Consider the following 15,862-nt stretch of genomic DNA (forward strand, 5'->3'; position numbering starts at 1 on the left):
GTGTGTTTGCACATCAGCATCCTTGCATGTGTCTGGGGCCTTCTCCTCCTGCCTCATCGCCATGGTTATTTGTTACCGTGTTACGCAATGCAGGAAGATGCTCTAGTTTCCCTGCTGCAGCGACCAGGCGGTTACAGGTTGCCAGGCTGTTACAGGTTGCCAGGCTGTCACAGGGTGCCATGCATACTTTTTTAGCAGACCATGTGTCAGATCAAAACCCAGGTTGGACATTTGCATTCTTAAAGCTCTCTTCAAGGATGGCGCTTCTTAAGGAGTTTCAAAATGGGCACATTGATTATTCGTTTCTCATCAAACTAATAATGATACACCTAAGGAAGGAAAATATCTTCATTCTCATCTGTCCATGTCTAAGTGTATCCAGAAGTTGATCAGGTGGAAATGTTTCTGTTCAGCTGTTTGATAGACAGTCGTTCTGTAGGCTCCTCCCTCTTTGAGAGCTAGGAGATCGTCGCAGGCATTCACAAACTCAAACATCTCGTTTGTATCACTGAAGATGCACAGGTTCCTTGGGCCAGTGGAACGTTCCAGTCTCCCGCTTTGTGACCTCCCAGGTGCCTTTGAGATGTGCAAATACCTGCTTCTGTCTGGACCTCCTCTTGTGCCAAGGCAGCATCAGCCTGCACGCCGCTACGGACGAGCAGGAGGGGACAACTGCTTCTTTCTCAGACGTCTCATGTGAACTATGAGAGCACTATGAAGGAAATGGTTCACAAAGTGTGCGAATGTGCTCCACGGTAGTGCTCTCCTGCTGTTTGTCTGTCTACCACAAACACACACTCTCCGAGCCTGAGCACCAAAAACAGCTAATTGCTTTCAGGTTACCTAGCTACTGTCGCTATGGCAACACAGATGTCTTGATCATTATTGAATGGAGGCAGCAGTATCCTGGGCACCCTGCTGAAGGGCCTTGACTACTTCACATACTGTAAACTGATATATACAGACTGAAGTCATGTCATGTTCCTGTAACGTAGCCTTGAACAAAAACCCACAGAGGATTCTTCAGTGTTGCAGTGTGTGTGTGTGTGTGTGTGTGTGTGTGTGTGTGTGTGTGTGTGTGTGTGTGTATGTGTCTATGTAAGTGCATGTCTTTGTGCTTGATGGTACAATATATATGTATGGTTATTTAATATATAGTTTTAACCTCTACTCCTATGGGACTAGCTCTGCCATCTCACAACCATTTGTGTTCTTAGTTAAGACTGGTGGGAACTATGGAACTATGGAGCTATCTGGCCATCACACACCCACAGCAACTCCACAGCAATGATGACTCAAACAAGCATTTACTGACTGATAAAGTGACTAAATGGGAAGGCTCACAGGATGAGTTATAACTGAGCTGTCAGCCCTGGGGTCTGGCCACCAGCAAGCTGCAGGAACACACCACAGACTGCGACCCTCTTAGTACAGCACAGCAGAGAACATCAGATCCTCCTGCTCCTCACCCACAGTGGTGGTTTAGCACACTGCATATCCTGACAGAGCACACTCAGTTCACTGGTACTACAGACCTACTGGATCAGCACATTTAAAAGGTTAGCTTGGATAGCTTGCAAATGTTTCTTAATGGATTTAAGTATTGTTTTTACCTTATTGCTATCAGAAACTGATCTATATAAGCCAATGATGTTTCAAGGCAAAAAGTAGCCCAATCAAATGTTCAGCCTGACAAATGTGTTTTAGTCTACCCAGCCTTTTGCAAATTTATTTTGAATCCATATCAATTGAATGAAAGAGAAATATGTTTTTTTCTCAGCTGTCTACACACTATACACAAAGTTTTCGTGTTTTTATATATTCAACTCCAGGCCTGTCTCTTATTGACTCAGGGGACAACATGGTATCCTTGACTAAAGATTTGACTAAATGACTGCAAGTTATCAAGGGTCTGAGAAAACAAACTAGGGTGAAAGATGGCCTGCACAACGTGTCCAGGTCAGAAGAGGTTTGTAAGGAGTGAGTCAGCCCACTTTGACACAGTGCTGTCACAGTCAATGGCTGAGTCTCGTGAGAACACTTGACGGGTTAAGTGCTAAAGAGCTATGGCTCATTTCTGTGGAGAGGAGAACTGCTAAGGATGCTGAAGGGTTCTTCTGCCTTACAAAGACGAGCCTAAGTGTGTGTCTGGCTGGAGAATCAAAATGAGAGCCGTCTGCATTTGGTTCAGGGGCTGGTTAGTCTGATGTTTGAACAGCTGCAGAGGCTGGAAACACAACAGTTTAATATGCCGGTTCTGGGTGAGAGACTCTGGTGGCAGAACCAATAGTCTTACAGCAAGGGGACCATCATAGCTTTGTCCTCTCACCTTCAACTATTTTGATCTTTTTTTTCTGTGTTGCTTCTTCGACCAAATCCACTCAATTATTCACAGAAGGAAACAGCATGAAACAAGCTGTCAGGGCCCATTTGTGTTGTTAGTGCATGACAGCGAGGAAGCAGCTCTGAGCTGTTTGTACGCAGAGGTTAGCAGCTCCGTGGCCTTTAACAAGGAAGCCAACTTCAGAACAGTTTGTTCTTGTTTTTCACTTTGCCATCTAACAAATGTATTGCTGTAACCTTTCCAGACGCCACCTATACAAATCAAATGTAGAACACCAACAGCATGTAAACTAGTGGTGGGGAATGGATGGTGATTAGGACAAGGGAGGGTGGGAGAGGGTAGAGAACAAGATTTGAGGACTGTTTAGAATTTGTACACACTTTCTCCCTGGAACTCTTGTCACACGTAACAATGTTATTGGCTTTGTAAGTCTAAGCCAGAATTGTGGAAAGAGGGGTAAAAAAACATTTGTTGAACACAACATATAATGTAGACAAAAGAGGACATGAAGTCTTTGGATGTGCAGCGTGAGGGCTCGTGGTTGAGAAGGGAGATGTTTTCATGTTGCTTCTTCTACCTCTCCCTCTACCCACTGCTCCTCACAGTTTTTCACAGACCCCTGTGCCAGCAGCCCCTGTCTCCATGGCAACTGTAGCCGCAGTGACGAAGGGGAGGCCCACACATGTGAGTGTGTTGAGGGCTACGAGGGGGAAAGGTGTGACCAGCCCATCCTAGACCTGCCCGTGTCTAACTGGGAGCCAGCCATGCCCCCTGCCCCCGATCAGGCCACACCTGCCACGCCTACCACCGCCACTCAACCACCTCAGCCAACCAGCATCCCCTCCACCAGCCTGGCCACACCCACCCTGCAGCCGTGGGAACCCAAGGCTGGACAAAGGCTGCTGGTGGTTCCCTGGGATAAAGACCAGGTACCAGGTTTTTTTTTTTTACCTTAATATAGTGTATTAGTATAAGTATGTTATTGTGGTTTACCTGTGTGTGTGTGTGTGTGTGTGTGTGTTGAAGGTGAAGGAGGGGATGCATTGTGTGAGCCCTGAGTTATGTGAGCTCACCTCTGGAACGCTGACTGTTTCCCTGGAGGTGCCTGAGGAGACTGCTGTCAAGTAAGAGCCCATGTCTGCTCACAGACACAACCCACACCACACATGAGAATCACTACTGCCCTGTCTGAGGCAGGGAGATCTTTGTCACATTTTGTGGCTATTTTTAGTTGTTTGTCCTGTGTGACTCTGAAAGCTGTTGCTGTTTGTGATCTGCTCATCGATTCCCAAAGCTTGTGTGCAAACTTCACATTCATTCACACTATCTTCTCTCTCTCTTTCGCACAGACAAACACACACAAACACACATCCAGCACAGAACTGTCAATTGAAACACTAGCTAAAGATGCACATGGTCAAGGTATTCAGAGGCCGAAAAGGAGAACGTGAACTTGAGTGTCCGTGTGTGTGGGAATGAGCTTGACGGGGAGAGAGAAAAGACAAGAGTATCTCTGTGCATCCGCATGCTTGCTGCATTTTGCCCGCAACAGTATTTGTTTCCCACTCAGGTGAGTAATGGCCCTTGACCGCACGATCCATAGCTCATTCCCCTGGCCTTCAGAAACTGCTGCCTCACCTTGGCGGTGTCACCAGGGGGAGCAACCTTCCTCCATCCCAGACTCACACGCCCCTCTCATTACTCAGGGTCCCCGGGGGCCGTGCAAGCTGTAGGGCTGCACTAGCGTCACTCTGGACCACATTGGTTTAGGCTTTGCCTTTGTGGTTGGCTGCTCTTTGTCTTTTTCTCTGGGTTTTTCATTCATTCACACACACACAAACGCACAACCGCGTCCATCTATTTGTCTCTCTCCCTCTCTCTCTCTCTCTCTCTCTCTCTCTCCCTCTGTTCCTCTCACACACTGTCTATCGCTCCCACTCTTCCTTTCTCCCTTTCTCTGTCTCTCTCCAGGGTGTCGGTGGATGTGAGTGGGGCGCCCGTGCTGTGGCGCGTGGGTGAGGAAGGGTTCCAGCGTTCCTCTGTGCTGGAGGGCACCATCATGTGGTTCCAGCAGGCAGCAGATGGACTAGTGATTCCAGACCAGTCCCTGCCTCTAGGACACAACTACTTCCTCAGTAAGATCCCTCCTACTGACTAATGGCATCTCCATGACGATGCCATAGTCCCCAGCAAATAGGGGACATCCTTAGGACATAAAGGCACACTCCATCCAGGTCTTGCCATGATATAAATATTGTAACCTCTATGAACACGTTCATATATGCACACTTCAGGACCACAAGAGCATGTCCAGAATAGACCTGATGGTCACAATCCGAATGTTTCTCTAAGAGCCTAATATTACCACTTTACAAGCTGTTCCAACTCAGCCTCTGACAGGATTATATCAGGATATTGAGCTGTGCTTAATCCAGCATTTAAGTGGTGTCCTGTTCCTTGGTGGTGATGCGCCTCCACCCTCCTGCGCACGTCTGACTACATGTGACGTTGGACCTTGAACTGTCTTTCAAGGGGGAGTGACAACATGGAGTGGGGGGAGGTGATACACAGTGTCAGTGGCTCATCTTGGTGTTTGTGGTTTACTGGTTCTGAGTGGGCTCCAGATTACTGCTATGAATCCTCCATTTGAGGGAGACTTTTTTAAACGCAGCTGCCTCTTGGGACTTGGGTCATGTGAAGAACGGGAACAACGTCAAATCTATTTCTGTCTATCTCTTGTCTACTCTGTCTATCTAGCACAGTTGGCCACTGGGGAATCATCTCACTGCAGTGACATTTAGGTGGATTATCTTGGGGTCATAAACATGTTTGATGCTCTATAAGAATAATGTGTGAAACGCACCGTCAGACTCGCTTCACTTTGAACCAGATAACAACCGACCCTCCAGAAAACCAGTTCTCATTCATTCGTCTGTCTGTCACATCTTTGACCGGCCGTTGCTTTTCTCCCTGCGGAAACTTTCCATGTGTTCTCTTCTCTCATCGTAGGCATGCTGCGTCTGGGCTCCGACAGCAGTGAGGAGGTGACCTTGAGACTCAACTTGACCGTCAAAGCCAGCAGCTGTGTGGAGCCTGGAAGCAGGTTCAGCGACCCACAATGCTCTGGGAAGGGAACATGTATCACCCAGCCTCCAGTGGTAAGGTCAGGGGTTAGAAGTGTCTTGTCCCCTCCACATGTAAAGAAGCAGTCTTCATATCAGAAACACACAGGATTCAAGGCCGCTTGCAGGCTTGTGGCCCGATGTAGCTGAACATAGCTACGTCGCACACCTAATGTCAATCAACACCTCATCAGCAGGCTACAGGAAACGAGACAATCAATGAGCTATTTGTGTAAGAATGATGGAAAATCCTTGTCGGCAGAGCTCTCCATCTCTCTGCTCCAATAGAACACCTTCTTCTGTGAGTGTGAGGACAGCTATTCTGGCATCTTCTGTGAGGAGTTTGACGCCTGTCACCTGAGGCCCTGCCGCAACAACGCCACCTGCACCGATCAGAGGCAGGGCGACGAGGGACGGAACTACACTTGTACCTGCCCCCCAGGCAAGGGTCTCTGTGTGCGCGTGTATGTGTTTGTGTGTGCGTGGGCGACTGTAAGCATGAGTGTATATGTGTGCCTGTGCGTGTGTTTGTGTGTGGTGACTACAAAGGATAAGCTGCATTGGAGTGATGTCATGTTGCTCTGTGCGTCCCCAGGGTTCGAGGGGGAGCGCTGCCAGATGCTGGTGGACCACTGTCTGTCTGAGCCCTGCAGGAACGGAGCTACCTGCTCCAGCAGCCTGGCAGGGCCCAGGTGCTACTGCCCTGAAGGTAGGTACCCTAGTGCTCCATGACAGGGATCCTATTTAGGTGTCCCACTGATCATTCAAAGAAAAAACACCACTTCATGCCTGACGCACAGCACTATGTGTTGAGTGCTGGGAGCTTTTATGATACATTTAAACCGTTAAACATGAGCATAATGGGGTTGAATATGTGCCTTACATACAGAGCAGTTGTTGTGGCTCTTCCTTAAATACCTGTTCCTAAAATAGATGTTCCCATTTCAACAGCCCAACTTAAGACAGAGCCACACATCTGATACAAACATAACAAAGAAACGTTGTATTGGAATGGAATGTGGAGTTATTTATGTGATGGAGTTACGTTTTTCGCCCTAGGCTGTATCATAATTATGTGCGTTAATGAGTTTTATTTTTGGAAACCCTATCTCATCACATATAATTATGTTTTTTGTTTTAATCAGAAAGCTAGTTTATGACACAGTCGTTAACTTCTAGTTCTAACTAGGGAGCTTGTTAACTATGGTATATTTCTTGGACATTGGTTGAATGTAACTTGGTGAACGACATAGCTTTATGGATGGAAATGTATCATGCACTGCACCATACACTACATATACTACACTACATATATACTACACTACATACATACTACACTACCTATATACTACACTACATATATACTACACTACATACATACTACACTACCTATATACTACACTACATATATACTACACTACATATATACTACACTACATACATACTACACTACCTATATACTACACTACATATATACTACACTACATACATACTACACTACCTATATACTACACTACATATATACTACACTACATATATACTACACTACATATATACTACACTACATATATACTACACTACATATTGTGATGCAGGGTGGCTGACTGAGAGAGTATTCCATCCTGTAATAATTCCAATGAATGGTCTGTGTTACAAAACAGTTTTAACAAGAATCATATCTATATTCTAACAAAATAAAAGGTCAATTTTGCACATACCACAAAAGTAACGTACTGAGGTGTGTATGATGCTCTTGGATAAAGAAAATAAAGTAAATAAAATAAATCTTCCAACTTCCAGAATATTGCTTGATTTGATCATTCCTACTAATGTATAAAGACGTTTTGTGTATTGTGATATATAAAAGTTGACAAACTATTTGAAAATGACAAATTTAAACTGTAGTAGCTCAACTAAATTCTATAAAACAATGTCCCCAATTCTCGTCTAAACTTCCACGCTTTCCTCCAGCTCGAGTTTGATTGACAGTGGTTTCAAAACATAAGCCCAGAAGGACAGCTTGCCTTGCCAAAGGCGATTGGCTGGAACAGCATTGCTGGAACATAATTGTTTGGAAAGTAGCGGGCTGTCTGTGTTGCTAAGCATCTCTCAGAGGGTCTCATTAGTTTACAAGTTCCTGGGGGACAAAACCTATAGATTTTACAGATTATTTTTTTCCCTTTTATACCGTTAAGTATGTACATATTGTCTTTGAATAATGCTTTATTATAAATTATGAACCAAAGCAAACTCTGGAGAGAATTGATAAACCACTGTTCTCGAAAATACACAAGTGAGAGATCAGAGATATTTGCTCAGCACAAGCCACTTGCATTTCATTTCCCAGCAGTCTGCTCTCTCCGGGTCATGGTGTCATCTATGTGTTTATCTGTGTCACTCTTGAGCTTCATTTGAACTTTGGTCTGCAGCTCTAATGAGTTCTAAGGTACTTACCACTGGCTTTGGCCTCTCAAGGGAAATCTGTTCCCACAAAGTACATGTGCCATAGCACAACTTCTGAGTAAGGGCATGCGCACACACACACACAACCAAACACTCACACACTTCGACCACATCAAACCGTGAGTTTTTTTCACTGCACACACATAGATAAAACAACTGAGGATGACTGATGAACTGGCTAGAGAACCATTCCTGTTCAGGTACTCCTAATGAGGACAGCTAACAAAGCAAAACCGATTGAATTATTAATTGGTAGCTTTTGGACCACAAATAAACAAATACATTCTGCTGTTTTTCGAGCAGAGAAAGAGCAACAATTCAACAATAGGAGTGCAGAGCACCTCAGCACCTCATCACTTTTTAATTAGGGCAGTGAAGATTTCAAAATATTGAATGCTCTTGTTGGGTAATCGTGTATTTGAAGCTTTCCTGTGGGTTAAACAACAATCACCCTCTCCCAGTTTACAGTTTGCATTCAAGGTGGGGGTGGTCTGAACTGTGTGCCCGAGCCATGCGACGGACAGACACCTAGCTAGACCTAGCTCTCCACAGGGGGAAGAAGAAGAGGGCGCTAGCTTGGACAGTTTCACAGCTGAGGCTTGAGGAGGACTTGGATCTGTCTGGCCACTCCTACCTGCTCCACGGCCAGCCGAGAGTGGAGAAGTTGTCAAACAGTCAAATCTGTGAAGTGTGAAGAGTAATCTAGGAGGGATAAAGACTGCTTCTGACCTTCACGCTCTTCCTCCTGGGCAGAATGCTGTCTCTCTGTTGTCTGAAAGGGACACCTTTCTTTTTTATTCCTCTCTCTCTGGAGGGTTCTGGACTTTTTCAAGAACCCCCCTCCCCACACACACACACACACACATGTGCTCACCAGTTTATAGCATCGCTACTGTTTTCCCACAACACACATAAATCATGCAAATGCATGTCTTTTGGCGGAGGCTGAACTCATTATCATGAAGCATTTTACGCAAACTGATGAATGACAACAGATGACAACAGTAGCGGAAACAATCAAAACAGTATTAGGCCTCAATCACTGACTGCCAGCCGAGTGAGTTAAATCCAGTGTCAGTAGCGCTGGTGGGCATGTGTGTGTCGACACAGTCGACTCCTGCAGTGTTCCCCTCCATCCTCCGGGCCTCTCTCAGCAGTGTGTGTGTGTCTCCCCCAGGAACAGCGGGGTGGGAGGACGTCTATATTTAGAGTCTTAACCCTCTCTCTCCTGGTCCTTTTTCCGCAATGTACAAGTTCTCAACTCAGACTCATGGTAGAGGTCACCCGGGGCTTTGCTTAGGTGTGTGGTCACACTGGTGTGTGTGTGTATGCGTGTGCATGTGTGTGTGTGTTCAGGTCTGTGTGTAATGATGTTGGAGTGTTTCAACCTCTAAGTGGTTGTCCAGCTGCCCCAGACTCCTGTGTCAGGGTGCATTATGGTCCGGGTCCTGGGTGCTGTCACTGTGACCAGGGACAGAGCGATGATGACGGCTGCTGCTCACTCCCCCCTGTCTCCCCTGACGACCACACCTCAGGAAACAGACGGGGATAAAATAGCCTGCCCCACCAGACAGGTCTCTGACAGACAGGCAGACAGGCAGGCAGGCAGACAGGTGGACAGGTAGACAGGTAGACAGGTAGACAGGGAGGGAGGGAGGGAGGGAGGGAGGGAAGGAAGGAAGGAAGGAAGGAAGGAAGGAAGGAAGGAAGGAGGGAGGGAGGGAGGGAGGGAGAGAGAGAGGGGGAGAGGGAGAGAGGGAGAGAGGGAGAGAGGGAGAGAGGGAGAGAGGGAGAGAGGGAGAGAGGGAGGGAGGAGCATGCAGCTTGGCTTCCTCCTCTTATCTCAGAATCACCTTTCCTCTGAAGCCATGTTGGTCTTCTGCTTCTCTTGCCCTTCGGTTTCAGTTTAAACCTTTTCAACTGTCTGCTTCTCCTGTTAGACTGAGGTTATATATCTCTCCCCTGTGACAAGGTGTCCTGCCCCTCCCCCATCCTCCTACATCTTTACCCAGATACCCCATCCCATGCTACTGTATAATTCATGGACAATGGTACAGAGCCTGGCTGGTCTGTGTGTGTTGTACTGTACATGCAGCATAGAGTGCTGATTTCATTGGTGTGTATTTCATTACACTAATGAAGTGAGCCTTTTACAGGCGGATTCATTGATCTGGAGTGAGGGACCCTATTTTACCCACAGCACACAGTCCCAGACATTTATATCCATTGGGAGGAAGGAATAATCTGATGGAGTCAGTGGAAAACGAACCTCTCTCTCTCTGTCTGTCACACTATTTATTTATTTTGTTCTCTCCTTCTTTCTCTTTATCCCTCTCGCTCTCTCTCTCTCTCTCTCTCTCTCTCTCTCTCTCTCTCTCTCTCTCTCTCTCTCTCTCTCTCTCTCTCTCTCTCTCCCTCCCTCCCTCCCTCCCTCCCTCCCTCCCTCCCTCCCTCCCTCCCTCCCTCCCTCCCTCCCTCCCTCCCTCCCTCCCTCAGGGTATCAGGGCAGCATGTGTGAGCAGCGTGTGGACCCCTGTGCCTCCGGCCCGTGCCACAACAACGGGACGTGCTCCCCTCAGGGCCCCGGCCTGGGCTTCAGCTGTAGCTGTGCTGCTGGCTTCACGGGCCCCACCTGCGCTCAGCTGGTGGACTTCTGTGCCCTCAACCCCTGCGCCCACGGGGTCTGTCGCAGCGTAGGCACCAGCTACAGGTGCCTGTGTGTCCCAGGTGAGGAACCCAGGCATGGCTGGGCATTGTGTCTCAAGCAGGCACATCTCTCTGAAACTGGTAAAAGATTGTGTCAAACCATCGATGGCTATCTAGGTCATGTTGGGTGAATTGGTCCAAATCTATTGTGTGGGATGATGACAGATCATTATCTGTGGTTAGGACAATGATTCCTTCAGAGGGCCATAAATACAAAGGGACACATTGGCCTCTCTCCCTGTTGGTCTTAACCATCTGGCTGGCTCTCTGTCTCTGCTGAACATAGCAGCTGATGGCTTTCTGTTGAAGACTTTGGGCCTGCACATACAGGCTGCTATCATCTGCTGCCTTTCTCTGAAATAAAGCAGCTCCTTTAATATCAGGGCTCTGCCTTCCCTTTATTCCCCACCTGTCTCAGATTGCTTTGGGTCTTAAGTCCTTCTCTTCATCTCTAGTTTTTGTACTACTCCTCACCTCTCCCCTCGCCCACCCTCCCACCCCCATCGTCTGGTTGCCATGGTGAAACCGTTGCTCGGTGCCGCCGAGCCTGTGCTTGCAGCCTTGACTGCGCAAGTTGTCATGAGGATGCTGTCCAATGAAATGGCTTTGCTCGGACTGCCACTGTTCTGGGACTGACATGAGGGGTGATTTGCAATTACGATCCTAGAGAAACCATGCATAATCACAGTTACATGCGCACTTTCTTTCTCTCTCTCTCTCTCTCTCTCTCTCTCTCTCTCACACACACTTTCTCTCTATTTCTCTCTCACACACACACACATTCACACACAATTTTGTTTAGGGATTTAATTGACCTTTCCTCCCTTTTCATCAGCCTGCCAGCTGGTGCATGGGAGTGTTGTGTGATGGAGAGGATGAGTTATGAGGCTGACGTGTGTCTGAGCACAGACACACACACACATACACACACACAGACACACACACACAGACACGCACAGACAGCCTTGTGTGTCTGCCTCTAACTTGGAGACGAGACAGGATGCTCAGGAACACAGACAGATAGGATGCTCAGGAACACAGACAGACAGGATGCTCAGGAACACAGACAGACAGACAGACAGACAGACAGACAGGATGCTCAGGAACACAGACAGACAGACAGGATGCTCAGGAACACAGACAGACAGACAGACAGGATGCTCAGGAACACAGACAGACAGACAGGATGCTCAGGAACACAGACAGACAGACAGACAGGATGCTCAGGAACACAGACAGACAGACAGACAGACAGACAGGATGCTCAGGAACACAGACAGACAGACAGACAGACAGGATGCTCAGGAACACAGACAGACAGACAGACAGACAGACAGGATGCTCAGGAACACAGACAGACAGACAGACAGACAGACAGACAGGATGCTCAGGAACACAGACAGACAGACAGACAGACAGACAGGATGCTCAGGAACACAGACAGACAGACAGGATGCTCAGGAACACAGACAGACAGACAGACAGGATGCTCAGGAACACAGACAGACAGACAGACAGACAGACAGACAGACAGACAGACAGGATGCTCAGGAACACAGACAGACAGACAGGATGCTCAGGAACACAGACAACACTTGACATTTCATTGAGATTGTGTAGACCTTTTAGGTATATCCAGGCTTTTTCAACTAAAAAATGAAATTGTTCTCTCACAGAAAATGAACAATGAAACACACGTGAAGGCATGCGCACAGCACATGCACGGACGCACACACAAGCACTTTGCAGTGCAGTGTTTGTCATGACAGACCATAAAGTTCTTACATTAACCCAGAGATTCTGTCACACTGTCATCTGTGTGCTCTGACCTTGTAGCTGCACTGATTTATTTTGGGGACAAAGATGGGGATGCCATGGTTTTCTCAATCCCAGTGTGAAGCTGCCCTCTAGTGGCAAACAGGGGGAACAGCCTTGTGCATTCCATTCCCTTTCAGTAACATTCCATGCCCAAAAGGCATTGTGCTAGATTGTTCGAATAAACCAAAATGTTGTATGAACATGTAACAAAATAGCACTGTACTAAGGCTGCAATAACCTAGTTGTGGGGTTATGTTATGCAAATTTGGAATATGTATTGTTTTCATCTGTGACATGATCGGATATTTGATCAACCAAAGCTCTGTAAATGTGGTAAACCTATCTGTCTGGCAGGCTACCATGGCTTGTATTGTGAAGAGGAGTACAACGAGTGTCTCTCAGCCCCCTGCCAGAACTACGCCACCTGCAGGGACCTCATCAACGCGTACGAGTGTGTCTGCACGGCTCAGTACGAAGGTGCGTGCTCATCTGGGTCTACGAGGACGATGTGTGTGCTAGCATAGCATACGCTGCACAGAGCGCGTGCCCCCCAGTGGGAGGTATTGGGGACACCACGTGTGTCGTCATGTGTTCCTCCTATCTGCAGGGAAGCACTGTGAGGTGTACCGAGACCCCTGTCAGAGGGTGCACTGCCAGAACGGGGGCCACTGCAAGAGTGCGGGACTCAACACCGCCTGTGTCTGTCCACCTGGATACCTGGGTGAGGACTCGCCTTGAATATGTGTGTGTGGTCGCCTTGCTGATGCGGGCTCACAGAGAAGCGGCAGGTTCTGACTCTGTGCCGTCTCAGGGGAGAGCTGCGAGGTGGACGTCAACGAGTGCGAGAGCAACCCCTGCCACCACGGAGGCACCTGCATCGACCAATCCTACGGCTTCACCTGTCACTGTCCCCCAGGCTGGGTGGGGCCGAGCTGCGAGATCCGTGAGTCGTCCGCACCGCGTCTCCTCGTCCGCACCGCCCACGCTCGTCCACTCGTCTCCTTCCGTCCCTAAATGCGCGCGTGCTTGTTTCGTGTGTGTGTCGTGTGTGTGTCGTGTGTGTGTGTGCCCCCCCCAGACCTGCAGTGGAAGCCCCTGCACACCGAGGACTCCCTGACCAACATGCCCCGCCACTCCCTCTACATCATCATCGGGGCGCTGTGCGTGGCGTTCGTCCTCATGCTCATCATCCTGATCGTGGGGATCTGCCGCATCAGCCGCATCGAATACCAGGGCTCGTCCCGCCACGCCTACCAGGAGTTCTACAACTGCCGCAGCATCGACAGCGAGTTCAGCAACGCCATCGCCTCCATCCGACACGCCAGGTATCCCGGCAACACGGGTGCATGGGATGCCTCTTTCAACTGTTGTGCTCATCTGCAAAGACACGAGTTGCATGCGCGTGTGCTTACCTCGGCAGAGACGAGCGTGTTTTTGACAGACGTGATGTTCATACTGTGTTTCTCCCGTCAGATTTGGGAAGAAGTCCAGGCCGGCCATGTACGACGCCACCCCCATCACGTACGAGGACTACAGTCCGGACGACAAACCGCTCGTCACTCTGATCAAAACCAAAGACTTGTAAAGAGAAACACCACAGATGCCACGTGTAGCGACCACACGTCACATCACAACCACACGAGGCCATCTGTCGACTTGAGACCGCGAATGCTATCATGTTCACGCGCGACCACACATTCCATTGCGACAACACATTCCATTGGGACTACAAATCCCATCGTGGCCTCAAACACCTTCACGAGGGCCCATGACCCACATCATGACAGCTCACTCTGCATAAGCACACATACAAGTCAGTGTTTCTACCAATAACAAAATAACTAAATGTAACGACACATAAACAAACGTAGAAGCAAGAAAATAGCTAGAGAATATGTAGTCCTAAGATAATTCTGCAGTTTGTCTATTTTCCATTTGAAATCCGTGAGGCTACTGTAGCATAACAGCTTACTTTACATTTTATGATTCTGTGAAGATGTGAAACAAAACAGTTTGTGCCGGCCAGCTGTCCAGTATAGCTCCCTGTCCTTCTACCAACTACTGGAGGGACCTCCAGCCCTGGGACTCAGGGGCCAGTAGAGAGCAACCTGTCCTCCACCTAGACACTCAGCTCACCCTGCTGATAGCGTCCTAACTGATGTGGTAGAAAGTAGGAGCACACATGTGTATCTGCTGTAGGTTGCCTTACTTGGTGCATGGGTAGATTTGATGGTTTCTGCATTATTTTGAAACCCTCCGTATTGTTGTTGATTTCGTGAATACAGTAGCTTTTCAAGGGTTTGTGCCAAACTCTTCTTCTTCAGGCAACACGTGGTGGTAGATGGAATGTCTAGATCCACTATGTAGTGGGAGCCATTGGAACAGTGCTTTGAAAAATATATATTTGTTGTCATATTTTTGTCATTGACATGCAGGTTCTGTGTAAATAAAGGCAGGAGTGCTCGTATTCACAGTGTTGCGTAGCGTACCTGAGGACAGCGTTCGCCCGGGAGTGGCGAGGGGAGCTGGGATGATCATGTTTGGGGGTCGCAGAGGGTCAGAGGTCATGGTCGGGGTCTGCCGGGTGTTCTGCTCCAGTGTCAGTGTGCTTGTGTGTCCCAGGTACCCAGGTGCAGGGATCTCTTTCTGTGTGCTATCATGTTGTCCCTCTCAGGACCAGACCCTGGGTAAAGAGCCAGCTCAGACTGATCCTGCCTACAGGCTTATCCTCCTCCTTTTTTTTCTTTTTTTTTACGAAAAGAACCATGAATATTATCTATGTCGAATGATGTAACAATAAAAATGTAGGTGAACATTAGCATTCGGTCTTCTTCAATTATTATGTCACTTTAGTGGTGCTCTTAAATAATGATTCAAGATGTACCAGCATTTGTACACAAATGGAAAGAAACGGATGCAACCCAGACCATCTAATAGAATTATAGTGATTAACACTTCAACATGATGTAGGAGTAGCTTCCCACACCAGCATGGTTCATGCCCACAGACAACAACCAATCTCAGGGTGAATGCCCATATAAGGTGTGTTATTCCTCTGCAAGGATTTGGTGACAGTCAGGTTCATTCAGATGTTTCAGATGAAAATAAATATCTGTAAGTACAGACTAGCTGAGGTATCTCTACATGCCACACCAACACACACACACACACATATCCGACCGGTAGCAAATTCTGGGTCTCAGTTCTCTGAATGGCTTCTATAGATCAGCAAGACACATGTAGTTTGACATTATAACAGTGAACATCAAAGATCAAAACTACGAGGGCAAACCTTAGCTTTCAATGGCTGATTATGGCTAGAATCATAACATAATCAGCGAGACTTTGAAGTAGCCTGAAGTCAATACTCCTCTCATATGCTGCACTTGCAAGCTGCTTAGTCTGGAAA

At 47.8% G+C, this 15,862-nt stretch overlaps 1 protein-coding gene across 1 annotated transcript in view; it reads left to right on the top strand.

Annotated features, from left to right (window-relative positions):
* dner (delta/notch-like EGF repeat containing) overlaps positions 1-15,271 on the top strand; it is a 22,492-nt gene extending 7,221 nt beyond the window's left edge. The window contains exons 2-13 of the mRNA XM_084674702.1: positions 2,950-3,273; positions 3,371-3,468; positions 4,316-4,479; positions 5,354-5,502; positions 5,755-5,920; positions 6,062-6,175; positions 10,426-10,656; positions 12,808-12,930; positions 13,061-13,174; positions 13,265-13,396; positions 13,532-13,778; positions 13,927-15,271. Of these exons, the coding sequence (XP_084530828.1) occupies positions 2,950-3,273; positions 3,371-3,468; positions 4,316-4,479; positions 5,354-5,502; positions 5,755-5,920; positions 6,062-6,175; positions 10,426-10,656; positions 12,808-12,930; positions 13,061-13,174; positions 13,265-13,396; positions 13,532-13,778; positions 13,927-14,038 (1,974 nt within the window). The 3' untranslated portion in view covers positions 14,039-15,271. The remainder of the gene's footprint in view (positions 1-2,949; positions 3,274-3,370; positions 3,469-4,315; positions 4,480-5,353; positions 5,503-5,754; positions 5,921-6,061; positions 6,176-10,425; positions 10,657-12,807; positions 12,931-13,060; positions 13,175-13,264; positions 13,397-13,531; positions 13,779-13,926) is intronic.
* Positions 15,272-15,862: the final 591 nt, after the last annotated feature.

The sequence above is a fragment of the Hypomesus nipponensis genome, chromosome 15 (assembly GCF_054491055.1).
Source record: "Hypomesus nipponensis isolate SF chromosome 15, ASM5449105v1, whole genome shotgun sequence".
In the NCBI taxonomy this organism is placed as follows: domain Eukaryota; kingdom Metazoa; phylum Chordata; class Actinopteri; order Osmeriformes; family Osmeridae; genus Hypomesus; species Hypomesus nipponensis.